Source organism: Diachasma alloeum, unplaced genomic scaffold (genome assembly GCF_001412515.2).
Source record: "Diachasma alloeum isolate Michigan unplaced genomic scaffold, Dall2.0 Dall_scaffold_00328, whole genome shotgun sequence".
NCBI classification, from domain to species: Eukaryota; Metazoa; Arthropoda; class Insecta; order Hymenoptera; family Braconidae; genus Diachasma; species Diachasma alloeum.
In genome coordinates, this window is record NW_021680467.1 from 427,418 (window position 1) to 455,004 (window position 27,587).

A 27,587-nucleotide genomic window follows, 5' to 3' on the forward strand; every position below is an offset into this window, starting at 1 on the left:
AAACGAGGAGTTCGTGTTGAAAAATGTTGCATTCATGAAAGGGATTCGAAATTATAATGAGTATCCATTGCAGTTTGTGAATATATTGTAATGTCCAACATTTTTATGCAAAAATTAACTAAAAATAGAAATATAGACACATTCAATAATTAAGCGAGATATTTCGTTACTTGAACTCGACTAAATATTCCAAAAGATACTGGAATCGAGAACAACCGTGACGAAATATCTCACTCAGCATGCCCTCATTAGTAAATTTCAAGATTCGCACGTGGAGGAATGATTGAGAAACGATGAACCAAAAACCCCAAAACCGAGTGAACTACTTCCTCGATGATAATTAAAAAGTGGGAAAAATCATACAACATTTTCCACCAATTAAAAATTGACTCGTTGGAGCCCCCACGAGTCAAGGGCTCTCAAAACCATATAAAAATTACAGAAAAATAAAAAATTATTCAGTCTTGAAGCAGCGACGGAGCAGTAACAATTCTGGTGGAAATAGTTCACTTAATCGGTCCGGTTCTTCAATCTTTCCTCCGAAAATAATTCGCAGAGTTGAACTTACACTGGATAGTTGCCGAATTAATAGTAGGCTACGAACAATTGGAATTATCCGGCAATAAAATTTCTTTAATCGAGAGCGGTGACTTTTCTTACATATAAGGAGTTCGACTATTGTGACGCGTTGTGGACAGTCTCAAACCAACTCTTAAAATTCAATTGTCCAAATTTATTAAATGATTCTAATGAGTAGAAGAAACTGTCTCTGTAAAAGTATCCATAATAGTCTTTAGCACGACTAATTGCTGGTGAGGAAATTGCGGATTCAGCCAAGGATCTACAAATAAACCCATATAATTGTAAAAATCAGACTGAACTGTGAGTAACAAACTGTGTGATATAAAAACAAATTTAGATCCTTCAAATCATTCCAGGGGTAGGAATTTGGAATTTACTACATATAAACTTTTGTAAATTGCAGACTCATGTTGTTGGAATTCTCAAATTTATAATGAAAATTGAATAGAATTGTCAATACAACTCTAGATTTCTTGATTCTTGAATATTCCTAACTTTAGCCCTATTCCTGAACAGAATTCTCTTCTCTTGAATATTTTCCGTCAAAATCGAGCTGCAATTGATTATTTGAAAAGGTAAGAGTATAAACTTTGCGTTGTCCAAGAAATTTCAATTTTAATAATTGTAGCTTTCTTTCTAAGCAATTAGAAAGATAGTCCTCCGACGCTAATAATTTCTCCGGGCATAACAATATTGTAACACCGAAGATCGATCAAATTAGGCGTAATTCCTCTTCGCATATTTTTGTTACTCCCAGTACTTTATGGATTTATTTATTTATTTGTGGAATTTTTTAAATTTTGCAGAAATGATTTTGGTAAAAATGATATCACTAGCGACATCTAAATTTTACTGGGCAAATAAACCCGAGGCAGGTGAGTTCACTATATTGTGTCTAGTCATGAGCGCCATCTAGTTTTCGCCATATCTACATCCCCATGTGACCCATAACCCTGATTATTTCATTCATCTTTTCAAATGGACTTCCACCAGTTTTATTTGTTGACACAAAAACACGTAGGTTTCCTTTTCTCATTTATAATTGAGTTTTTTAGTAATGTAATATTTTGCACGATTAATTATCCACGAAGAGCTAGGTTTTTAATTATTTCTGACACATTTGAATATGTTTGATACTTGATGACATAAGTTTTCTTGTCTTTAAAGTTAGTGGTATCATTTTAGATGATGTCGATCAATGTTTCCTACGAATTTTACCCGCGCGACCCGAAGGCGAGCGACGGTGAAGTTCATTTCGTCAGGGAATCTTTTTTACGGTGCATGACTTGTAGGATATTTTTCGTGTCACGGGACCTGAAAGTCCCAAAGGACTTGCAGGTCCCTCGACAAGAAAATTAATATACACACCTCGCCATGGAAAACATATCACCCTCCCCCACGTGCTTGCCATTTTCGCCTTCGGCTCGGAAGGCAATCTTGCACGTGGGGAACGGTGATCTGTTTCCCAAGGCTCGGGCATGTAATGTACTATTTCATGCTTCTGTGTGGCAAATTCACGCCCGCGAAAAACCTAACTTGCGCGGAAAAAGTGAATTTGCCGCGCAGAGGCATGTAAAATAGCGTTCGGTGATAATAGTTGTCCAATAGTTTACAAATGAAATGTAATGTCTGTCTTCTTGATATAGAATAAAACTGATGAGGAGCACCCTGTGCGCTCAAAGCGTTGTGCAATTTGTTGAATAAATTCTTATGATCATATTGACTGCCGCTGACCAAAATATGGCCCCAAACCACTTTTTAACAATTGAAAATGAGCGGTCGAGAACTTCACTTTAATTTGAATAAATAATTAATGTATTATTTAAGAAGTCATTTGGCTTTGCACACATCAAAGCAGAGTTGGACTCCAACACATACAAAAGTCGTAATTCATTGCAATCAATACAATGACATTGATTATAATCGAGTAATAAACTCTCATATTTAGTTGCCCAGCCACGATTATTGGAATCAATTCCTTAAAGCCCAACATGCATAATAATCATTAGTACCGGATGCAACATCCTTGAATAATAACAAGTGCCCGGGAAGTTTTTGTTACAAGCGGATCATTATGTTATTTTTTTGAAATTACAGCCCATGTGGTTCAGATTTTCCTGAGATATTATAATAACTAATGTTGTTTCAGTAAACTCATCAAGACCCTATACCAGATATCGCATGAAAAGAGGTGGAGAATTCAATACATATATAGTCTTTAAAGCGTAACTTTTTTTCTACTGAATGGCAACAGTTTTCTCAAAAAGAACTTTATTTTCTTTTCTGCAGTTGCCATTTTTATAAACTTCATGGTAAACTTTGTAATTAGTTTTAGATAATTCCATTTCCTTCATCAAGAAGTTTACAGCGACACTCAGAGCGTATTAAACTACTCTATAAGAATATGGTATTCAATTTTTTTTCAATAGATTCCTAACTGATCAGATAAAGTAAAAATTTGTATTTTTACAAACCAAAAATCACCTCTAAAATCATGAAATACTCGGCGGAACGCACTTCCAGTCGAGAGCCGACGTTCCAACGTTTTTTTGCCCCTGAAGAAGAACATTCCATAAAGACCCTCCTCCCCCACTCCTAAATTGTCAAATCCCATCGAGCATGAAGTGATTCTGTAGGCGCGCGCACAGTTAATCTGCCTATTGAACGTTTTGGAATAAGGCAAAAGCAAGAGAAGGCCTACTCTCTCCCATCCGCATCTGGAGTCGTCATCTGCGGGCCAATCTGCGCCCGCAATCTGAGCCGCTTGGACGATTTCGGTGATCCTATTATAGTAAACGCCAGCAACATTGGGGTAGAGATGAAGAAAACGTGGGAAGAGAAGGAGTGGATATATTCAGGTACACTCGAAATTCTACTTCGTACTGGGGCTTAACTCTCAGTGATACACCGTTGCGTCAGTTACAAAAAAATATGGAGACTCCATTGTTGAGAGGCGAGAAAAGTCACGAGTGGGAGTGGAGAAGGCTTACATCCTACAAAAGTCCCCACAATGCAACAAAAAAAAATCGGACAAATGAAATGAGAAAAGCCGAATAAAGGCTCGATCGACAAGGAATTGATTTCTACGGAATATTAAATGTCGGGTGAACGGTTTTACCGTTGAAACATTTTTCTCATAACCTTCTTCATCTATATTTTGTTGTCCAATCGAAATAATGTACGATAAACTAAATGAGGAAAGTATATTTATTACTCATTCATCTCAGAAATGAGTAATCCATAACACAAGATCCTCGATCATCAGTTTTGTATCCAGTATTCCATGAAGAAGACAATGCATTGAATTCCTATTACGTCTTGCAACTGGGGCGATGCAACTGGCATTTGAGAAAACAACATTCAATTCATTCCTTAATGTAATCATCTCCTAGGTACGAATTTTTGATCAATTCATGATAGTAGAAAATTTCTCGACTGGTGATTATATTAGGTTAAAAAAATAGAGCTTTTCCATTTTTGTGATTAATACATGTCCTCTCGGTAGAATTGTAAAAATTCAAATCGTTCAGGACGGGATATCGCTTGCTGGGTATGTAAAAGGTGCAGTTATACTTTTGCCTTTTCTAGAGTTATTGCAATGTCACTCGTTCCATTGTTACCTCACTGGGATGGGACTGCAATCGCATAATTGCAAGATTGAACTTACCAGAACGTTTGAGGAGTGGATCATCACGAGCATGAAGTTGTCCACCAGGTAAAAGTGACTGTCCTGATCCAGGTCCCGCTGTTGTTGGCATTCCAGCCGCAAGTGGATGATGAGAGGGTGTAGCTGAATACCACGCTGGCGGCCATCCAGTTGCCTGTCCATTGAACATCCTCAACTTATCGTAAACACTCTCAGCACCCTGATGTACCTGAACAGCCGCTGCCTGTTGCTCCTTCTGGGAAGCTAAGTTTCTCAGCACCCTGTTGATCGAGGACACCTGCATGAACACGAAAAAATAAGAAGAAAACGTTAACTTTATCAATATTCGAATCGATCCAGATTTCTTCCCTCGATTATGATTCCTTTGAATGCTTTGATTCGATCCTCAGATAGTTTTTGGGTTTGGGGGATGAAAAAATGAACTTTTTCTTTTTATGGTTTCAGGATGGGACAATGGTGCTCATCGAGTGGTTGGAGTGAAAAGGTTTGGGTTTTTTTCATTTTGAAATGCAGGGAGCGGATGGAGATGGCCAGGAAGGATGAAAGGACACCGCCATCCAATTATTACATGAAACGCCTTCGTGGTACTTTTTTGTTGGTCGTTGTACCTTCGTTATGCAATATCAGTGTGGCGCGGTTAGCTGAGATTTATCCGGGTCCGAGTAAATTCAGCCTGTCTTTGAGGTACTCGAGGCAATAATAGAACTATCATGTAAGTGGTTACGTACTCTCGTGTTTTGGTTCATTATTGTACTGATGACAATATACGAGGAAGCGAGGGAATGAGAACAAGAGATTCTGGGAAAAATGATTGACTGTTTACGAATTTCACTTTCTGATCGATAGATTCCCCTATATACAGAGGGGAGTTACGGTTATGACCATGGTTCTGAGGGATAGGAGACGATGGTTTGATACGAAATTGGATTTATGAAGAAAAGATCATTTTTTTCCAGAGTGATCCACGACTTGCAGATATTTTCTGGGGTTACTCACATCTGGCCATGTTTACAAATTTCTCGTCATCTCTTTTGACCAGTGAGTTATCCAAAACAATTGAATTTATTTATAACCGATTTCCTGTTATCACCCATCAACCGAAACTGGTTCTCCAACCATTGAATTCTGTTCTGAATAGAGAACTGGTATGTTATTTAAAAGTTCTTTTCCCTCAAATACATGCCCCCCCAAGAACATATATTTGATAAAGAAACACACGGATAATAGTTTAATAATTTTTTTTTTGCTTTTAAAATTTTTTTTAACGTTTTAAAAAAGCCTGTGACGTTAACTCACCGAGCGTCGGAATTTTCGTGCGGCGCCATCAAGCGGTTTAGTATAACTGCTGGAATCTAAGAAAATACTCTCTAGCTATATTTGACTCCAAGATGTCAGAAAAACCGAATCGAATGATGAAAGTTCCTTATAAATATTATTCTATACCAGGATGTAAAAATACAACAGTGAAAATTATATAACCACGACTTTCAACACTTTGACGTAGATTTGAACCAATAAAATCTATCAACATAGTCACGTTTACCGTTGATAAATTCCCCCTAGCACGCCTTTTGAAAATAATTTTTTCGTACTAATCTTCACTTTTTCTCGTCCGGGGATTGGTATTGGCCCTTCCCCAAACTCGTAAAAGTGAAAATCGCACACAAAAAAATTCGGTCTGCATCAGACCGAAAAATTGGTCAGAATCAAGTCGGACTGAATCATGCGGGGAATCGACTTGTTTCATTTCGAATTCATGGCATGAATCAAGTCGGACTCTGACAGATGCAAACCAGAATATCGATCTGATTCAAGTTGATTTTTCGACTTGATTCAGGCCGACTTCGGTTTGATTCAGATCGTTTTTTCGGTTTAATTGAGACCGATTTTCCGGTTTGATTCAAGCCGATTTTTTGGTTTGATTCAAGCCGATTTTTCGGTTTGATTCAAGCCAATTTCTCGGTTTGATTCAGATAAATTTTTCGGTTTGATTCAAGCCGATTTCTCGGTTTGATTCAGACCGATTTTTCGGTTTGATTTAGACCGATTTTTCGGTTTGATTCAAGCCGATTTGTCCCTAAATTCTCGATGTACATTGTCGATGAGCTCCCCTTGAGGAGCCTCATACGCGGAGGGGGAGATGTACTGAATTCTGGATATACAACCCCCCCTCCCCTTCCATAGACGAATTAGTTCGTCGGCAAGTTTTTCAAGGATACCTTCGAAACTAAGGGAGATAGCGAGTTTTTACTAAATAATTTTGGGGGGGAAGAGCCGGGAAGGTTGTGCATTGAGAATTTACAATCAAAAATATAGAGAACCCCCCCCCTCCGCAATTTTTCAGCAAAAATTCGCTATCTCTTTTAGTTTCGGAGATATCCTTGAAAAACTCATCGACGAGCGATGGGGGCTTGATACCTTTCTACGTGAAATAAACTGATTTTCGACTTATATTAGGCCCGGAATTCGGATTGGCGGAGTCCGAGTCACTCGGCTTGAATCAAGCACACAATCGGTTAGAATCAAACCGACGTCCACTTGAATCAGTACTTTTTTTGGGTGTCACTATGGAAAAATATCGTTCACGAATATGCGGAGGCCTGGAATCGTGGCCTTGGGCAGACCTCGCCTTCGGCTCGCACGCCCACTCCACGCGAGTAAAAAAAAAACCATGACACTCGCCCTGAAATATACTATTTCAACACAAATTTCATTTGTTATCGCCACTACATTTTTTCATCCACTATTAATAATTCGTTGAAACATAGCCCCCTCGATTTATTTTGGTTGAATGTTCCGCCCTTTGAGAGGCTAAAATAACTCAATAGCGTACCCAGTGGTCGCAAAGAGAACTTGATTTCGGTGAGTTGACGTCACGACCCCAAAAAAAGTGTTCAAAATTGATGCATTTTTTTTACGGCCTCGGAGTGCCTTTTCGGGTCCCATTCGGCACTCTATCCAACCCTATGCATGCGGCTGTGGATTCTACACTGTACCGCATTCGCACTCCTATAGAACATAGAAGTAGCATGGGGAAACCATAGAAAACCCAGGCCGGTACAGACAGTTCCTCTATTAGCAACCTCCCGCTCGCCGGAGCCTTCCGTTGAAAAATTCAGTTCCACGGGGAATCGACGAACTCACAACCTTTCGCACACTAGACTTGCGTCTAATCCACTCGGCCACCGACGTCGGTGATTGATGCATTTTTAATCAGTTATATTACAAAATATCCAGACCACTTTGCGGAAAACTTTTTACTCTGGAGTGGTTCATAAACTACAAAGACTATTCATTTGATCATATTCGAAAACTGGACTCTATGCAAGTTCCCTATTCCACTTAATATCGCCAAAAACATTCAACCCTTTCCGTATGCACTTCCCCCATAAATATTCTTCTGAAAAATCCCTCCAAAAAAGTCATCACATCTGTGTCCGATAGCTAAGCATGGATGATGCAATCCTTTCAAACTGAGACCGTCCCCAAATCGGTGGCAATTGATTTGGAAGGAATAATGAACAAAAAATCCCACACATTCAACTCGCGAAATATCCCCAAGGGATGTTGTATACTGTGTACGGTATAATTTCTTGGAGCTTAAACCACGAATGTTGTAGGCGCATTTCGCCCTCAGTTATACCCATGAAGTTGCAGGGCGCACACAGCCATTACACGGCCGACCAGACACGAATAATTGTCCAACACGCTTAACTGATTCCATACAACGTGCCTGATTCCTCTGCCCCTTGGTTGTTAACCATCACCCCAATAAATGAACGTACAATTTTTAGTTGTAATAATGTCCCTGGCACACAGTGGATCTGCCATTGATGATGGAGAAGGGATTTTCCTGGGTGGAAGTGGAAAAAGAAAAATATCTCATTGATTGATCAGAGGCCATTCATTCTCAACTCCCCGGGATCCGGCGGATAACGACGCGTACACGTGCCACTCTCAACTTGGAACTGGTGGCGATGAGGAGGGAGAAGGGGAATATAGACAGTGGTGCATTGCGCAAATCCTCAGTGGTCATTACCCGATGCCTCTGCAAGAGTGGCAGTGACTTGTACTGCGTGTAACGAACGACAATGTTTTTTCAAAAGAAGTTCGTTTTGGGGGAAAAGAGAATTCCGAGGGACGAGAGACTGTAATGGAACGATTACCCCCGCCCGATCATTCCGTGGACAGACCCTAAGGGATTGTATTGACGAGACTTTGATTAGGGTCGAGTGGACGAATCCGATGGGTAAGAGTGTCGAATTTGGTTTCTATGGGAAATATTGTGAGGTGGAAAATGTCGGTTGTGAAGAGTTTTTTTGGGGGAGGTGGAAATTTTGATGAAAGCAGATTACGTTCTTTTACGACTAGGGTATTTTTTTATGTGTGAAAACTTTCACGGAGGTGATGTAAATTAGAGAAAATTTAATGTGGAACACACAAGGAATACAAAATTATTTTTACTATGGGGATTGTAACGAACATGTGGGGATGTTCGTTAGGAACACCATTACGACCTGATGAACAACCAACTCCCGCGGTATAATCCAGTAAATCGTGGGTAAAAATTCGAGTGAGAGAGAGAGCTTTTTGATATTTCCCACTCCGGTGAAGATTTTTGGATTTTTTTGAGGCTTTCCCACTTTGGTACGGTGAATTTATTAAATACAGTTAGAGGACTATGATATATATATTTTTTTGAATAATTGGGAAGAGTTCTGATGAATTTTTTTTTTGAATCGTTCGATTGTTGCTTTTGAGGGCCCATAAAATTATCGCAAAGAAGGGCCGATATTTTAGAGTCATCCGGTAATTTTTATGGGGTTTACCCTACTGTTAATCTCACGGGAAATCAATTAGGTCTAATTGAAATATTAGCGCTCCATATTAAGTCGGATTTCACGGCCATTAATTGGGTACGTTTTGGAAATTCGGTGGAAGGTCGATGATTGTTACTGAGAATTTTCGTTTCTTTTGGAAATTATGTAAAGGTATGGAAATTATTTATTTTTGAGAATTTCGATAGTGGAACATGTAAGGAAAATATGTGTTTTCCATCATTCTTGATTTTTTGATCTCCCGATAACCTGGTTTCCAACCGAAATTCATCCCTCTCTCCACAACCTAGCATACTGAACGACCCGTGGACCGTGACCTTTCCCCAAAAATCTAGTTCTCGTCGTTTTTGGTTTGTCGTTTAGGAATTTTCTGAGTGTTTGGACTCGAAATTCGTGCATTTCCAGTTTGATAATTCCGGCTAAAAATTATCTGGCGCCCATTATTTATTTTATTATGAGTTAATTTAGATATTGGGGAAGAAGGGCGAAGGTAATAGGCATTTTTAACCCCCAAATGAAAATGTCACGTTACAGAATATAGTAATGATTAATATGAGAAATCTAATGCGGTAACACCTCTATCTAACGCAGCATTGTGATGTTACTGGTCAATTCATCAATCAAAATTATCACAAGGACAACTTATCATACGGACATACCATCACTTGGAGAATGCATCACATGGAAAATTCTTCACAATTGATCGATAAAAAATGAGTGGAGTAAAATAATATGTATAATAAATGGTGGATTCAGTGATTTCGTGTCGTCTCGTCTCGCAGAGAGGGGGAGGCTCTCTTGTCTCGCATCTCCTTTCTCTCATTCTCGACCGGCTTTTCTCGTCTCGTCTCGTTTCTGTCATCAAAAGACTCTTCTCGTCTCGTCTCCTCATGTCTCTCATCTCGCGGCATCACTAATTGGATTTCATCACGCTGTATGCAAAGTGATATTTGACCTACGCAAAACCCCACTTTATACGCCTTGTGATGAAATAGTATATTTCGTCATTAGGCCGAAAAAAACTTTTCTGGCGAATATGAGGTTTGCAGCACGAGCCGAAGGCGAGGGCTGCAATCATATGCGTCAAAAAAGTTTTTTTTGGCAGTATGACGAACAATATTTTTTGTTATGAGATTCACGGAAAGCGGAGTGTCCGTGAAACGCTGCCCTACGGCGGAATGACAAAAAATAGTGTCCGACATTTGTGGAAAAAGTGTTCTTTGACCCGCGGGATGGCAGCACTCGTCTTCGGGGTGTGGGTTTTGGATGATGGTTCGTGCGGGAAATCGAGTCAGGATAACGTAATGCCTAATATTTATTAATTAACCACAAATAGTATTTATTATAAACTTCGAATACAAAAGAGACGCTTTGGCCATAGCTGTGGCGCGTTAACGTGCTGGTGATAATACTGAATTTCTAGTGCGCGACAACTCGGTCGTCGTCGCGCCTAGGGATAAGTTGTTGCTTGCGCTGGCGGCGCTGTTAGGGTCCCGTCGGTACAGCAGTCGGCGGGCTCACTGGTGGTAATGGCGGGAACGCCACATCCGCTCCCCCTCCAGTGTCCTTGCCCGAAGGGGAAGGGAACGATACTCTTCTTTTGGCATAGGTCCTCAACGGTCGATCCATTGAGGTAGAGGGTAGACGATCAGGTACAGCAACTGGAGATGCTGGTTGGCTAGTGGTCCGATTTCGTCGGTCCTCGTCCTCTGCTGTTGTATCAGGTACTTTTGCGACGAAAGCTGGTTTTAACCGGTCAACCGAGATATTTTTCTCGACCCCATCAACGTCGACAATGAAATTTCGGTCGTCCACTCGTCTGATAATTCGGTGGGGTCCAAAGTAGGGTGGTTCCAATGGCTTCCTGACGGCGTTGATTCGTATGAAGACGTGTGAGCAGGTATAGAGATCCTTCAGGATGAAGCATCTGCTCTTGACGTGGTGAGCCGTGGGGGTTGGGCGCACTCTGCGGATGTGCTCCCTGAACTTCTCCAGGAAGAAGTTTGGCTCTGCTGGCATGTCTGCGGTGATTAAAAATTCACCTGGAATCCTGAGCTCGGTGCCGTACAGGAGTTGAGCTGGAGAGGTATTAAGGTCCTCCTTAATGCAGGTCCGCAGGCCGAGCATGACAGTCGGCAGCAGTTCTGGCCATGGTGTAGGGGCGTTGCACATAAGTGCAGCTTTGACTGTTCGATGCCATCTCTCCAGTATCCTATTTGATTGAGGATGATACGGAGAGGTGTGGATCTTGTTGGCTCCTATCATCCGGGCGAGAGCTGTGAATAGTCTGGACTCGAACTGGCTTCCCTGGTCTGTGGTGATGGTCAGCGGAGTGCCGAACTGCGTGACCCAATGTGCGTAGAAGGCTGTGGCGATCGTGTCAGCCTCGATGTTGGAGAGTGGGACTGCCACGGGCCATCTGGTGAACCTGTCGATGATGGTCAGACAGTAACGCAGTCCGTTCACTCGAGGAAGCTCGATTATGTCAAGGTGAACGTGGTCGAAACGATTGTCGGGCACGTCGATGTGGATAGGGTTCAGTCGATTGTGCTTCTGAAACTTGGAGCGTTGGCAGAGGAGGCACTCGCGAGCCCAGCGAATGGCGTCGCGTTTGATGCCAGGGCACACAAATTTTTCTTTGCGGTATCGTGCGGTAACTCGACCGGAGGGGTGCGATAGGCTATGCACGACCTCGAAGGCTTGCCGACGAAGAACCTCTGGTATAAAGGGGCGAAATCGTTCAGTTGAAATGTTGCAGTAGATTTCGAACCCTTCGACCATCAGAGGTTGGAGTTTCAGCGAGTTGCTGGAGTTGCTGATGAGTCGTGCCAGCTCCTGGTCGTCCTGCTGAGCCTCGGAGATGGTGTCAGCGCCAAGGCCTTGGAGCATGTCGATGGTGCACACTCGGGACAGAGCATCAGCGACGATGTTATCTTCAGCCTTCACGTGCATGATGCTGGTCATGAATTAGGAGATGAAGCTCAGTTGATTGGCCTGCCTGTGTGATGCCTTCTCAGGTCGCTGGTGGAACGCATAGACGAGGGGCTTGTGGTCCGTTTTCACAATGAACTCGCGGCCCTCGACTATGTGTTTAAAGTGTTTAATACCTGAGAAGATGGCGAGTAGTTCACGGTCATACGTGCTATAACGCCGCTCAGTGGGGCTCAGCTTCCTGGAGAAAAAACTCAGCGGTTGCCAGATGTTGTCGACGAGTTGCTCCAGGGCAGCGCCGATGGCAGAATCGGAGGCGTCTGTGGAGAGAGACAGGGGGGCTGATGGTGACAGGAAGGAGGCTCTGGTGGCCTCGGCTACGCTCTGTTTATATTTCTCCAGAGCTGCTTCCGAGTCTGAGGTCCAAGGCACTTTGCGCTTGTCCTTCTTTTTGGCCTGCTTCAGGTGCTCGTTCAGGGGGGCCTGGATGGCTGTGGCTTGGGGAATGCAGCGGCGATAGTAATTCACCATGTCGAGGAATCTCCGCAGGTCTTCAATGGTTTCTGGCTTGGGGTAGGTCAAGATTGCATCTACCTTGTTTGCTGGTGGACGGTAGCCGTACTTGCTGATGGTGTACCCCAGGCACTGGACGTCCTCCTGAGCGAATTGGCACTTGCTGGGGTTGATAGTCAAGTGGTTGTGGAGGAGCAGCTTGAGGATAGCTTCCACATGGAGTTGGTGTTGCTCAGGAGTGCTGGAGTAGATGATGATGTCATCAATGTAACAGGCAGCAAAGTTGCAGTCTCGCAGTAGGTTGTCCATGTGCCTTTGGAAAGTTTGTACAGCGTTGCACAATCCAGGTGGCATGCCGCAAAACTCGGAAAGACCGAAAGGGGTAGTCACAGCAGTCTTGGGTATGTCCTCTTCGGCGACTGGGATTTGGTGGTAGGCACGCACCAGGTCGAGGGTAGTGAAGATAGTGCTACCGTGACAGCGCTGGATTATATCCTCCGTGTGTGGAATCGGGTAGCGGTCAGGTGTCGTTTGTCGATTTAATTGTCTATAATTACCTGTTGCTCGCCATGCACCGTTCTTCTTGGCCACCATGTGTATTGGGATGGCCCATTGGCTGCTGGACGGCCTGATGACGCCGAACGGTAGGAGCAGGTCGAAATTCTCCTTGGCAGACTGGAGTTTCGCGCCAGCTAGACGATGGGGGCGCTCGGCTACTGGTGGACCTGTCGTGGGGATGTGCTACTGGGTTGCTGCGATTGATGGTGGGAATCGGTGCAGGCTTGGTAACCTCAATGTATTTCTGCAGTAGTTGCTTGTAAAATGGAGGCAATTGCAGGTCCTTGTTGACTGGGGAGACATTAAAGATCGATGTCTTGAGCAAGGTGCCGGCTACACTGAGGTTGGAGACCTTGTCTACCAGGTGGTGGCCTTGGAGGTCAACGAGCAGGCCGTAGTAGGCCAGCAGGTCTGCACCGATGATGGCTGTCCTCACATTGGCAATGATGAAGGACCACTTCAGGGCACGACGGAGACCGAGGTTGAGGGTGAGCACTCGCTGTCCGTACGTGTGAATGGTGGTACCGTTGGCTGCATATAGCTGGAAATCTGCAGGTTTCTCGTTGAGCAGCTGCTTCTCTCGTGGAATTATGGATATGACTGATCCGGAATCCACGAGGAATTTGATGTTAGAGGTAGAGTGGGTGAAAAATAGGTGGTGTTCCTTAATGTCCGGGTCATTGTTGTTGAGGTCGCTGTCGCCTACCGCCATGACTGACGACAGCGGTTTTAGTTTCCCTGGTGAGATGACTGGGCAAAGGCAGATAACACGTAGTCGCAGGGCTTGTGACAATTGCGTACCTGATCTCCAAACCTTGCGTGATACGTGCACATACCTCCTGGGGGTGGTGAATTGGGGTGAGGCGTAGGGGTATGACGTGACCTGGACCTGCCTCTACTGACTGCATAACTCAGCCGTTCGATGGACTTGGCCATATTCTGGTTTAAGGTGATCAGCTGGTTCATCGCTTGTCTGAGCTCAGTGAGTTCCAAGGCAGCTGAGCTGGTGTGTTGTTGGGTGTTTAACCTCACGTGTCTTGAAGCAACCATGACGGATGCTTTTGAGAACTCCAACAGGTCATCAGCGGCGACAGCAAGGTCCTTCAGCGGCAATGTTTTCGTGATTTTCAGGATCCTCCTCATGTCGGAAGGCAGCAGCGCGAGCCATTTGACTCGTAATGTGTCCTCTGTGGCCCTATTGCCTGCCAGCAACTGCAGTTGACGAAGTAGTTGCGAAGGCTTCTGACTCCCCAGCTGTACTTCTGACAGGGCTTTTTCCAGCTGTCGGTCAGGAGAGTCGGTAATTCGTTTCAGAAGCTCTTGTTTAATAAACTTGTACTTATCTGCTGTTGGAGGATTTTTCAGGATGTCAGGAATCTCCTGCAGGACGTCTGGGCTGAGATGACTGACCACGAGGTGAAATTTGTCGACGTCGTCCGTGACACGGTAGGCCTCGAAGACGGAATCGGCCTGGTAAAACCAGAGTTGTGGCTAGCTTTTGCTGAAGACAGGCAATTTGAAGCGGTACCCGCGTGGTGCTTCGACGTTGACCACTTGTGTCGAACAGTCAGGTTCGTTGTTGTTCTCAGTGTTGATGTCGAGGTCGATCAGGGAATCGGTGAGGCCTGGTCTCTATCCGAAGCCCAGTGGACTCCGGTGTCTCGCTGAATCTCGAGGAAGTCGAGGCGTGCTGTACATGTCGCCTTTGTGTCCTGTGCTCCGAGGTGAAGGGTGACGCAATCTGCGAGAATCACGTCGGGGTCACCAATTTTGTGGGTTTTGGATGATGATTCGTGCGGGAAATCGAGTCAGGATAACGTAATGCCTAATATTTATTAATTAACCACAAATAGTATTTATTATAAACTTCGAATACAAAAGAGACGCTTTGGCCATAGCTGTGGCGCGTTAACGTGCTGGTGATAATACTGAATTTCTAGTGCGCGACAACTCGGTCGTCGTCGCGCCTAGGGATAAGTTGTTGCTTGCGCTGGCGGCGCTGTTGGGGTCCCGTCGGTACAGCAGTCGGCGGGCTCACTGGTGGTAATGGCGGGAACGCCACAGGGGAGCGAAGACACACACCTCCGACACATCAAGAACCACTTTCCCGCACTCGTATCAAAATACACTATATTTATTAACAGCATCTAGATTTGAATATCCATTCCAATAATTGAATATGAATTCCGCAATTTTGTTTGACGATATTAGACTTTTCATTAAAGATTTCAATAATGTTTTTTTTTCTTCGCTTCCATTGTAAAGACTTAATAAATTAAGAAGTAATTAAGAATGAAACCAAATTCACAATTATGATAAGACCGGCGACTAATAGCATGTTTTTTTTCTTCACTTTTTTCAGATTAAGGGTCACAAGGTTCAGAATAAGGATCATGGGGGTCATATGGGTGTTGGCCAGCGGAGCGATCAGGGGGTGTAGCCCTAGTATAATGTTATATTCTCTCCGTGAAGTCTTGATGATTTTAATCATCTGAAGTCTAAAAATTTTCTAGATATTGTTCAATCTCTCTGGGTACAAAGTGAATTTTTTTCTGTTATTTTCAATTTGGATTCTTCGTAAGTATAAGCATAGCCTTTATAATTTTTTCAGAACAATTGTATATCCATAGAACTGTTTGAAGTAAAATTTTTTAAAGCGTTATTTATCTTTAAAAAAATAAAATTCGATGATGCATATTACTTTGCCATTTTGAAAATCTTTATGAACGTTGAAGAAAATCAATTTTTTGTGAGTTATAAGTAATATAGGTCTTTGGATATACTCACACTAGGTATATTATCGTTGTTGCAAACACCCTCCTGCAGCAGTCTGTCCCGTATCTCCCAAGCAAAAATCGAGGGACATTCACGCTTGTAATCTGCAATCTTATTCACCACCGGTGTCGTTGCAACTCGCGGTTTACTGCCTCCTATCGCCCTAGGTTTTATCGAGCCAGTCTCATAATATCTGAAAATTCAACATCAGTACAATTGAATGAACATAACCAGCAAAAATGAAGTGATATCTCACGTACATTGAAAAAAAATTGCTTTTGCCAAGTTTATTTACTTGCCACAGGTAAATGTATATAAATACCTGCATAAGACGTAAATTTTCTTGTAGTTAGTAAATATACTCGGCAAAACTAATTAGCATAATCAGTGTAGTGTTTTTCTCAGTGTAATCGTGTGTGGAAATGCTTATTTCAAAAACTTTTGTGATTATTTCCTTCATTTTTATTTTGATCAAGCAGACGTGACACCTTCCCATCAGTTTTGTTTTGATAATTCAACGGGCTATCGAACTGGCAGTTTCATAGTGACCTGCCAATTACTTTAATTCCTAATAGATACTGCATTAACATCGGCCAAAATCAAAATGCAGGATTAAATCCTCCAAAAAATCGGAAGAAAACTGTAAAGCATAAGGTGAATATTCCATTCTAATTCCAAAGAAAAATGGTATTTCGGAGGCTTCAGCAAAAAAGTGCTGTCTAAAATATAGATTATTCTATGGTTGCACGTTGTACACATGGTTTGCACGTTATTTTCATAATACTGTTTCTATAATATATTTTTTGTCTTTGAATAATAAGCTTACTCCGTTACGACAAAATCTGAATCACTCAGATCAGGAACCGACTAAATGTTTCCATTAGGAATGTCATATTCTCAAACTACACTGCAAAGCGGAAAATTCCCATAAAAATCTACGGAAATATCTCAGGAAAAATGATTGAACCTCTCGCGAAATCAGGGACATTTCTTACTGATGTATACCATCTAATCAAGTTTTTGACGCGATTGTAAGTTGTAAGTTACAATAGTGCATCACACACACGGCGAGAAAAATATTAGAATTTTTTAAGTGAAACTCTGAGAAAAATTTGGTTACAGTCCCACAATTGAGGCACAAAATCTCAATAGTCATAAAAAATATGCATCATTGAAAAATTCTACAATACATAAAAATTTCTGAAGGAGTACTTGAACATTTGCTACACTAATACAGAAAATGGTGTTATCGAAATTTTCAATAAATTTTGGAAAATAGAAGAGATTATTGGGTGATCGGAAGACGTCCTACAGGGGACGATTTTGCAATGACGTATTTTTTCGACCAAAAGAACGTTTTTCCACAACTTTTTGGTCCCGGAGAGGGGGGAGGCGAGGAGGTGCCTACAGCTAAAATATTGAAATAAATGTAGAAAAATAGAAGAGGTTCGAAAGTTGGACTAAGAAGTATGAATTAGCAATAACGTAATTTTTTGGAACAAGAACAAGGTTTTCCTCAATTTTTTGATGCCATGGACGTAAAGAACGCGAGCATAGGGGAGAAAGTTTTAGTCATTCTATAGAAGGTTCAGGAAATTCTCCAGAAGGTTCTAGAAATTTCGGAGACTTCGGGAAATTTCCAAAAATTTCTAGAACCTTCTATGCTGTATCCTCTTTTACGCGACTTGGCATAATAATTATCACTGACCAGGTGAATACTCCCTCCAGTTTCAGTATGTAAACGTTGCGCACCATACCTACTATCCATTTCAGAAGTGTAGTCCACGAAATTTGGGGTTTTGTATCTTTGAGAAAAAAAATCGCATGGGTATGGGACCAATTTCATTCTCTACAGTGACTATTACCTTCATCCAATACGGAGTTTCAGTTTTTTTCATGCAATAGTACCCGCGTAATCATGATTGGAAGATGAAAAAACCTACGTTTTCCGTGTGCCGCGAGAATAGAGGAACTTTAAACGCGTCCCAGAACCGCAATTTTTTTCAAAAAAATTTCCAAATTTTGTATATGATAGCTCAAACATTCAAGAAGTGAATTGTGAAACAAAATCATTTTTCCAGTAATAATTTGTTTTTTTAATAAAAATATCTCATGCCGCTATCTTCAATCGGAAATATCAAATCGCAATGAAAAAAATATCCTCCGATGTAAAATCAAAAACAAAATGCATCCTGATTATTTGTCAACGTGAAAAATATTCCAAATATTTTATAAAAATTATTGAACTTTGCGTTTTCACGCTGACCGTAGGTCGTTATAACTTTGGGGTTTGATTACCTCTCGGACCCTTGGAATTACTTCCACGTGCGCACTCAACCTCTCCCACGGACGGGTTGCTCTCACTTGGATACGTTTTAGGTCCCGCAGGGGCTCCAGCACAGGTGCGGGATTCCCAGCTTGAAAAATGGGGTCAAGCTTGGTTCAATCTAGGATACCAAGCCTTAGAATTCCTAGCTTTAACCACGCTTGAACCTGTCTTAATACTTAGGTAAAACCAAGCTTGGTGATCCCCTGTGAATTGAAGCTTGGGTACCAAGGTAGTTCCAATCATGGTTCAAGCTTGGGTTTCCGAGCTTGAACTGATAGGCTTCAACCAAGCTTGGCCCAATATGTTATAGCTAGGTAAGTCCAAGGTTGCCGACATTTCGAAAGTTCAAGCTGTACTGGCAAGGTTGTGCCAATCATGGTCCAAGCTTGGTATTTCGAGCTTGAACTTAGGGGCTTTAACCAAGCTCGGCCCAATATGTTATAATTAGGTAAGTCCAAGGTTGCCGATTTAAAGAAAGTTCAAGCTGTATTGGCAAGGTTGTACCAATCATGGTTCAAGCTTGGTAGTTCGAGCTTGAACTTAGGGGCTTTACCAAGCTTGGCTCAATATGTTATTTCTAGGTAAGTCCAAGGTTACCGATTTTAAGAAGGTTCAAGCTGTATTGGCAAGGTTGTACCAATCATGGCCGAAGCTTGGTATTTCGAGCTTGAACTTAGGGGCTTTAACCGAGCTCGACCCAATATGTTATAGCTAAGTAAGTCCAAGTCTACCGATTTTAAGAAAGTTCAAGCTGTATTGGCAAGGTTGTAACAATCATGGTCCAAGCTTAGTATTTCGAGCTTGAACTGGGGGGTTTAACCGAGCTTGGGCCAATCTGTGATAGCTAGGTAAGTCCAAGGTTGTTGATTTTATGCAATTTTATTCAAACAAAAATGTATGTTGGTCAGTGTTGAGAACCGAAATTATGCAATCTCTTTGCTGCATGATTAAATTCATTTTTCAACAAGTGTGAGAATAATCCAAATTTTATAATTCAGTAGCCTCTGTTATATTTTGTTATGTAATTCAATACAGGAGAATAATGAAGAAAAGATGAATTGTAATGAATATAGAAGTAAAATAGGAGAAATGTACAGTTGAATAAATTGTCTCAACAGTGGTCAATAATTTCTCTAGCTGCAAAAACCGTTTTTTCAACTCTACATCCTAAAATTATTGCTTTATTAAATGAAAATTTATAAACCACAACATCATTTTTATCCCTGACGAAGATCCAGAGGGAGAGGTATATGCTTTTGGCAGGAGGAAACCCTCCTCAAACTCCTGCATTCCGATGAAATTATATAAAAAACCAGTGTAAAAAATCATTCTTTGGATTTGGAATGAAGGAAACACTTCAAGGATTCATACTGCGGACCCCGTTTCTTGACTAATTACCCCGTTGTTTTAAAAAATGCATGAAAATGAATGATTTGTGCGACTGAAATAGATCAAGTCCGACTTTCCTAGCGATCAAAAATGGAAATAGACTATTGGAATAGTCTATGGAAATAGACCATACTGAAATATCGTTCATAGTATTCCGCGCGCGAAAGATTCAAAATGACGATAATGACCTTGAGAGTAATCGAAGAATTGATTCATTTTAAAAAGAGTAAAAAACCGAAGACTCAAGAATTGAAAATAACAAACCCCTGACGAAAAAGTTGTCAATTGACTGATTTCAAAACTGAAAATCCAACGAACAGAAAAACTAGAAAGCTGAAAAACTGGAAATTGAAACCCCGAATGAAAAAGTTATCCTTGAATAGTTAATAAACAAAAAAGAAAAAAGTCAAAATTGAAATTAGAAGAATTATAAACAAACTGCAATTTTTTGGAACAGAAGAAACAGAAAAAGTCGGGGAACACAAAATTTTCATCACTCCATGTGTCCCCCCACCTCTTTTCTGCTGTTTCTTCTGTTCCAAAAAATTGCAGTTTCTCCAAAATTCTTCTAATTGAAACTTAGAGTTTTTATTTTCCTGTTTTTTGCCTATTTAAGAATAACTCTTTCGTCGGGGGTTCTACCACTGATCCTTCAGAGCTCTATTTGGTTACATGCGCAGATTTCCAGAGAATGATCTTCGAGTTTGTTCGATCATACTAATGGGATGGTTGATTGATTGATTGATTGATTTTATTGCTGTACATTATGTTGTACACAATTATGGTGGCAGAACCACACTAGCTGGTATACAGTAAATCGCAGTGAAATCACAGAGTAAACAATACATGCTAATAATAATTGATGCATAAAAAGCAGAGTAAGATGAGAAGGAGCAATATGCAACGGAAAAAGCAAGCTTCGGCAGGTCCTAAACAAACGGGTGAATAGCAAGTGCGAAAAGGTAACGATGACAGAGGGAAGAGTGTAGGAATAAGAAGGGATAGGAAGACTGGGGCAGCAGGGGAAGGGAAAGTGATAAGAGGAGAGCAAATGGTAGGAAAGGCATTAAGAGTTGTCCCTCAGATAATTCCGCACAGCTAATCGGGAAGACGACAGTGTGGGAAGGTCCCGCACTGCAGAGGGAATTGAGTTCCATAAATAAGCCGCAGACACGTGGAAGGAAGANTGAAAACCCGTCTGAAGGGAGTCCAGAATAAAGCGCTCAGCAAGGAAGCCGGAGATTTGCTGGGAAGCAAGTTTCTTCAGCACCTTGGAGAGGAAACAGAGCAAGGCAATCGGCCTGAAGTCATTAGGTGACACAGGGTTTTTCACCTTGCCAAGCGCAACAATAAGGGACCTCCTCCATTCAGAGGGAAAGCAGGACCGAGCGAAACAGATGTTAAAGAGCATCACTAGATAAGGTGTTAGAATTGGCAGGGCAGCCACAACCACCGACCTGGGAACCATTAGTCCCTTTAGCTTCGGTAAAGAAGTGCTAAACAGCCTTCTGTACCTCATCAGCAGTGACTGGCCTGAAGGAGAAACCCACGGTAGGAGGGATAGCCCCTAGCTCAGCCGAGTCCAAGAACCCATCCAGCGAAGGCTCCGTCTCGTCAAAGGACACTCCAGCAAAGCANTAGATGTATTTAACCGTCATATTGATAAGACGCTGAATCACAGTAGCAAGTACACCAGACAAACCATTATACACGAGACGGCAGTAGTCGATCAGGGGGAAAGCCAAAGCCTGAATGAGGTGTTTACGCAGACCCAGAGTGCTACTGGTTCTAAAGAATCGAAGGCGGTACATGACAGAGTGAACCTTCTGCGTCACATGCGCCGCATGTCCCTTCCAAGAGAGCTTGTTATCCAGAACCACTCCCAGGCTGCTCACGGAAGTATCAAACGGAATTGCAGAGCCACCAACGTTGACAGACAAACCGGGCAAGGAATAGACATCGTTAACGAAGACATTAGAGCCAAAAATGATGGCTTTCGTCTTCGCCACATTCAGCTTCAGCCGATTTGCATTAGCCCAGTCTGTCACACGGTTAGCAGCATTGCTCATGCGGCGAATGGCATCCTCTAACTCCTCACCTGGAAAGGTCAGGTAAATCTGGAGATCATCAGCATATATCAGATGCCGAACTCCAAGCCCTAAGTTTACACCAACATCATTAATGAACAGGAGAAATAGCAGAGGACCTAGAACAGATCCCTGTGGAACTCCCCTGTTCAGATGACAGAAGGATGAACAGCCACTCGCCCCGCCTAGTGTAGCCTGCGAACGACCACCCAGATATGATGCAAGCCACCTCAGTGAAGAAGCTGAGAAGCCGTAGCCTAACAGCTTCCGCAGCAGCAATACATGACAAACAGAATCGAACGCCTTGCTGAAATCGAATAACAGCAGCATCGTCAGCTGCCGTCTATCGATACCCGTCCTAATGTCGTCTGTCAGTTTCAATAGCGCCGTCTGCGTCCCATTGAATGGATGAAAACCCGTCTGAAGGGAGTCCAGAATAAAGCGCTCAGCAAGGAAGCCGGAGATTTGCTGGGAAGCAAGTTTCTTCAGCACCTTGGAGAGGAAACAGAGCAAGGCAATCGGCCTGAAGTCATTAGGTGACACAGGGTTTTTCACCTTGCCAAGCGCAACAATAAGGGACCTCCTCCATTCAGAGGGAAAGCAGGACCGAGCGAAACAGATGTTAAAGAGCATCACTAGATAAGGTGTTAGAATTGGCAGGGCAGCCACAACCACCGACCTGGGAACCATTAGTCCCTTTAGCTTCGGTAAAGAAGTGCTAAACAGCCTTCTGTACCTCATCAGCAGTGACTGGCCTGAAGGAGAAACCCACGGTAGGAGGGATAGCCCCTAGCTCAGCCGAGTCCAAGAACCCATCCAGCGAAGGCTCCGTCTCGTCAAAGGACACTCCAGCAAAGCAACGATTCAAGACATCAGGATCGAAATCGGGTGTTGAGTCATTCCCAGTCACCACACCAAGCCTTCTGAGCTCCTTCCAGATCAGTGAAGGGTCAGAGAGAGGCTCCAGCCTTCGCTGGAAGAAAAGTTGACGTGCCGCCTCAACCTCACGATGAGCACGATCACGAGCCGTGCGATAGGTTAAGAGTGCCTGACGAGAGTGAGTACGTTTGTACACACGGTACAGGCGATCTCTCTTCGCTATAAGAGCAACGATCCCATCAGTAAACCACGGCTTGCGCTTCGAGGACTTCCTCACCGTCTTGAGCGGGACAGCAGCGTGCATGGCGACCCCAAGATTACCGCCCAGACATGCAGTCATTTTGTCTGGAGACGACAGGCCATCGAACACCGACCAGTCGCTCCCGGCAAGCTGCGACAATAGCACATCAAGATCCAGAGCAGCAAAATCCCTGTAAGTGAAGTCCCTACTCACAGATGAGCGAGGCAGGATAGCCTGTATTGTTGCAGTGATAAGATCGTGACCATCCACAAAGGGGGCCTCTGTCTTCCAGTAGGACAGAAGCGTGTCATCATGATCAATCAGGCACAGATCAAGCCAGGAGTCTGAGCCATGAGTATGATGAGTGGCACCATACGGCACAAGGCTTAGAGAAAAATCGGAGCAGAGCGAACGCACCAGAGCCGCATCAGGGTTACTCATGGACAGCTGATCGGCATTGAAATCCCCAAGGATGACCTTGGAGCTATAATCCTGAAGAAACCCCTGCAGAGAGGGGATGAAGTCATTACCCTGGAAGAAAGGAGCATGTGGCGGCCTATATACCACTGCAATGGTGGGGGTACTTCGGGTTGAGTGCCGAGGATCATTCTTCAGTGAGCAGCAGTGTATGTATAACGGATTTGGGGAGGGGATAGAATGTCGCCCGAGGGTTGTGAGAGGGGGTAGCCCATGTCGCCAGTCTCATAGAGGGGATAGAAACACGTGAACGTATGTCCTTTCCGTACGTAACCTCTTAATTACTGAATAATAGGCATTTTCGATCGGAATTACGCGATAAATCGGTGTCTTTACTGACCTAGTTTATTTGTGAGAAAAATACAAATCTAAGGCAGCTATTTCGCACCAACGTAGAACGAAAAAACTCAGAGTGCCAATATACAACGCCACTGCACGTGTATTCATTTTCATTTGTGGAGGATTTATTTGAAGTTTAAGGCAGATTGTCTTTTTTTCTTAGGATTGTTAATTCTGTTACGAAACGAGTCGTTTCGTGACGAAAATTTTGGTGAACATCCCAATAGAAAATTTAATAAGCCCCAACAAATATTTTAAAATATTTTCCCCTAAAACCACTCGTTATCGAAATAATTAGATCATTTTATGAAGGGTTTAATCCAAAGAAACTTGAAGGGAGGTTTCTCATGCTTTGGGCATTGTCGATTTATCTCTGGAGCAAATGGTTTTGTGGAAAAATATGAAATTTTTTTTTGTAGGGATTTCCCGCAGTCACATAAAAGATCTGAAGACATTTTTCCCTAAAACCAGTCGTTATCGAAATAATTTGATTGTTTTGTGGCGTGTGTTATTGAGGGACAGTTGGAGCGGGGACAGCATTTATTTGTTTTTTTTTTTCGATTGATTTTTAGAGAATTCGTTTCACCAAGAGAATATCAAAAGTCATTTTTGTCGGGAAATGTTATTGAAAAAAACTGTTAAAAATGTATCTGAAATTTCAGAGAATTTCGTTATTGAAAATTCAAAATGTCATTGAAAAATCAACGGAAATGGTGAATTTGAGTTCAATTTCTGCATATAAATTGCTAAAAATCAGAAAAATACAGGTGGAAATATTTTTGAATTTTCAATTAATTGAAGATCAATATAATTCAACATGATTCGATACTACACAGTCATGTTCTTATAGAGAATTGAAGTGGATTGAGTTTTCCATTGAATTTTCTTGATTCTCTCCCCCCCCCCTCAATCGAATTCAATGCTGATACCATGAAAATCACAACTCTATGAGATTTGATTTTTTTTTAATTTTAAAATCATTCGTTATCGAGATAATTACATATTTGATATTTGGTGAGGAGTTATTCAAAGTTAAAAGGCAGTTTACCTTAAGGATATTCAAATGCTTTTTACAGTTTGGTACAGACCACACTATAGATTCAACCATTTTCAATCATCAAATTTGTCAGTTAAATTCCATGAGAAAATTTTGAAAAAAAATCGTGGGTATTGAGTCCCATTTAAATTATATTTTGCACAGACTTATTCTTTATAAAAAATGGTCGCAATCTTAAAAAATTTTTATTTTTCAATTGTTTTATCAATCTTCCTCTAAAAGTAGCCTTCCTATTTTTTTCAGATTCTTAAAATGTTTCCTAATGGTTCAAAGTAAAGAATCTAATTCAGACCTTTTTTAAGTGGTTTTGTGGAAAAATATGAAAATTTTTTTTTGTAGGAATTTCCCGCAGTCACAGAAAAGGTCTGCAGACATTTTTTTCTAAAACCTCTCGTTATCGAAATAATTTGATTGTTTTATGGAGTGTTTAATTCAGGGACAGTTGGAGAGGGCTCAACATGTTTTTAACTTCCCGGCAGGGAAGTTATTGTAATGGCCCCGAAAATCAAAAATCGATTTTTCATCAAATCTCCATGTTTCAAGGTCTTTTCGATGTTCCTAGACAATTTTAAACAAAATGTCTGTCTGTGTATGTGTGTGTGTGTGTGTGTGTTACTAGGTATGTACCTGGTCAAAATTTTGGTTAACGATGTTCTCATGAAAATTACATATAGAACGATTATAATGAACAAAATTTCATATTTCTCTTCGATTCCTTCCAAAAATTGCCGTTTTTCTATCAAGAAATGAGAAATAAAAAAATTCCAATTGGAATACATCGTTATCGACTGGCGCCTCAATTGGTCACTAACTCATCTGAAGTTAGTTGCTAAGAAAGTGTGTTGTTTCTCCAAATTTCTCATTATTTATATCACTCCGATGTTAATATTAACTCTCAATACTAGAAATCTTATCGTATTTCGAGTTAAGAGAAATATTATATGAAAACAAATGCTGAGATCAGTGGTGTGCTTCGTCTCATGAAAATGCGAGAACACTTCTCATGAACGCGACATCCTTTGATTGACCAAGTTTTTGCGTCTACTTCCGGCATGTACACCGACTGTGTCGAACCGGCGTGTGCTTTGATAAAATTATCAAGTGAGAACTGTGTTTACCAAAATGTCGCTTGAGTATGACTTTACGAGCAGTGCGGAAATCGATGCTTTCCTCCCTGGCAATGTAATGATGTGAGTATAGTTATGAATATCATGTAATTAAAAACAAGGGTTTCTCATGAACAAATAAACAGAGTATTGAGAGTTGAAAAGGATTCTTTTAGTCAAAATGGGAGGAATAATAATATCGGGAAGTTGTTGGTGCGACCCGTCCGACGGGTCAGACCCACATGCATACATCCGCTACCAACCCACCCGCAATGGGAGCGAGCGCAGCGAGCGACCAACAGCCCAATCCACTAGTTTTTTTTTTCGATTGATCTCTAAAGCATTTGTTCAACCAAGAAAATATCAAAAGTCATTTTTGTCGGAAAATATTGTTGAAAAACACTGTTAAAAAATGTGATCGGAAATTTCAGGGAATTTCGTTATTACGAATTCGCAATTTTTTCTACATTGCATCTGTCCAGAAAAGAGTGATGAAGACGTCTGCGCAGGGAACGAAAGAATGTGACAAGAGTGTCAATGCAATCATGGGAGATCTGTTCAAGAAGGCTGTGCAACAGCACTAATCTGGGTTAGGTCGTAAGGTAAATGGAGTCGCTAAGAAAAATTTTAGTGGCACGTTCTCATTTGCGTGCATGAAAGGTGAGCTGATGGTTATTTCATGAATTAATTGATGTCCTAATTAATCTCCATCATTGTTGAATATTCAAAAACATTCTAGGGAATTTAAAGAAAATGAATTGATCTCATGTCATTCCACGTATGAAACAATTCAATAGAAAAACCTAGCGCTTTCTCTAAGAAATTCTATTAAAGTTCTATTAAAATTCTACTGTAAAATTTCACTTGGTTTCTGCGCGGGTTCTGTTGAAAATTATGCAACTTGGCCCTGCGTTTCTAAATAGATATTTATTCATAGAGGAAATCCTCTAGCTGTTGAGCTTTCTATATAGCTTATTCTAAAGATTCTTAGATTTTTTGTATGAAAATGCTCAGGCATGATGTTTCCACGGTTTTTCCTTAGATTTTACTATGAGAAATTAACAAAAATACAGTGAACAATACGTGGAAATTTTAAGCCGACGAATTTCTATGGGAGGAATAAAAATCTATTGATTTTTTCCTATCACATATCCCTTAACAAAATGACACAGTAGAGTTGTATAATCTTCTATTGAACTGGCGCAAAAAAACAAATAGAATTTTTCAACAGAATTATGAATGAACCCTGAGAGAATCCTAATAAAAAAAAACTCTGAGAGAATCCTCATAGAATTACAATGGAAATTCAATGAAATTTCGTACAGAATGCGCTAGGTTTTTTCCATTAATTGTTTTCATGTCTGTCTGTGACGTTTCGCAAATTATAATTCCGAACAAAAAAAATTAATCATTGACTGATTATTATTTTCGTTTCTTTGTATGTCTTTCCCCAGAGCGTAATGAAGCTAAAATAATTAGCGAAACGTCGCAAACTGAAAATAGCATAAACATTATCATTTTCTCCAAAATCTTCTGAAATTGGACGAATCTATGAATTTCCGGTGAATAAAGGGTAACTGTTTCTAATCATTTTTCCATTAGAGAAGTTATCGAGCGAAAATATGAAGGTGACTCTGGAAAATTAAGAATTTTCTGTGCAGCAAGCTCGTTCTCGGCACTCTGGAAGGATCGTGAAGGTGGCGCTGTCGAACGTAAATGAGCTCGAGCAGATGCAGCTCGATGAATACTGACCTATTCATTTTTTACTTCTCTCTCTCTCTCTCTCTCTCTCTCTCTCTCTCTCTCTCTCTCTCTCTCT

At 41.5% G+C, this 27,587-nt stretch overlaps 1 protein-coding gene across 1 annotated transcript in view; it reads right to left on the bottom strand.

The window, feature by feature from the left end:
* LOC107040375 (paired box protein Pax-6) overlaps positions 1–27,587 on the bottom strand; it is a 91,866-nt gene that overhangs the window by 36,550 nt on the left and 27,729 nt on the right. Inside the window, exons 3-4 of the mRNA XM_029126254.1 lie at positions 15,877–16,057; positions 4,250–4,526 (exon numbers count right to left, since the gene is read on the bottom strand). Of these exons, the coding sequence (XP_028982087.1) occupies positions 4,250–4,526; positions 15,877–16,057 (458 nt within the window). The remainder of the gene's footprint in view (positions 1–4,249; positions 4,527–15,876; positions 16,058–27,587) is intronic.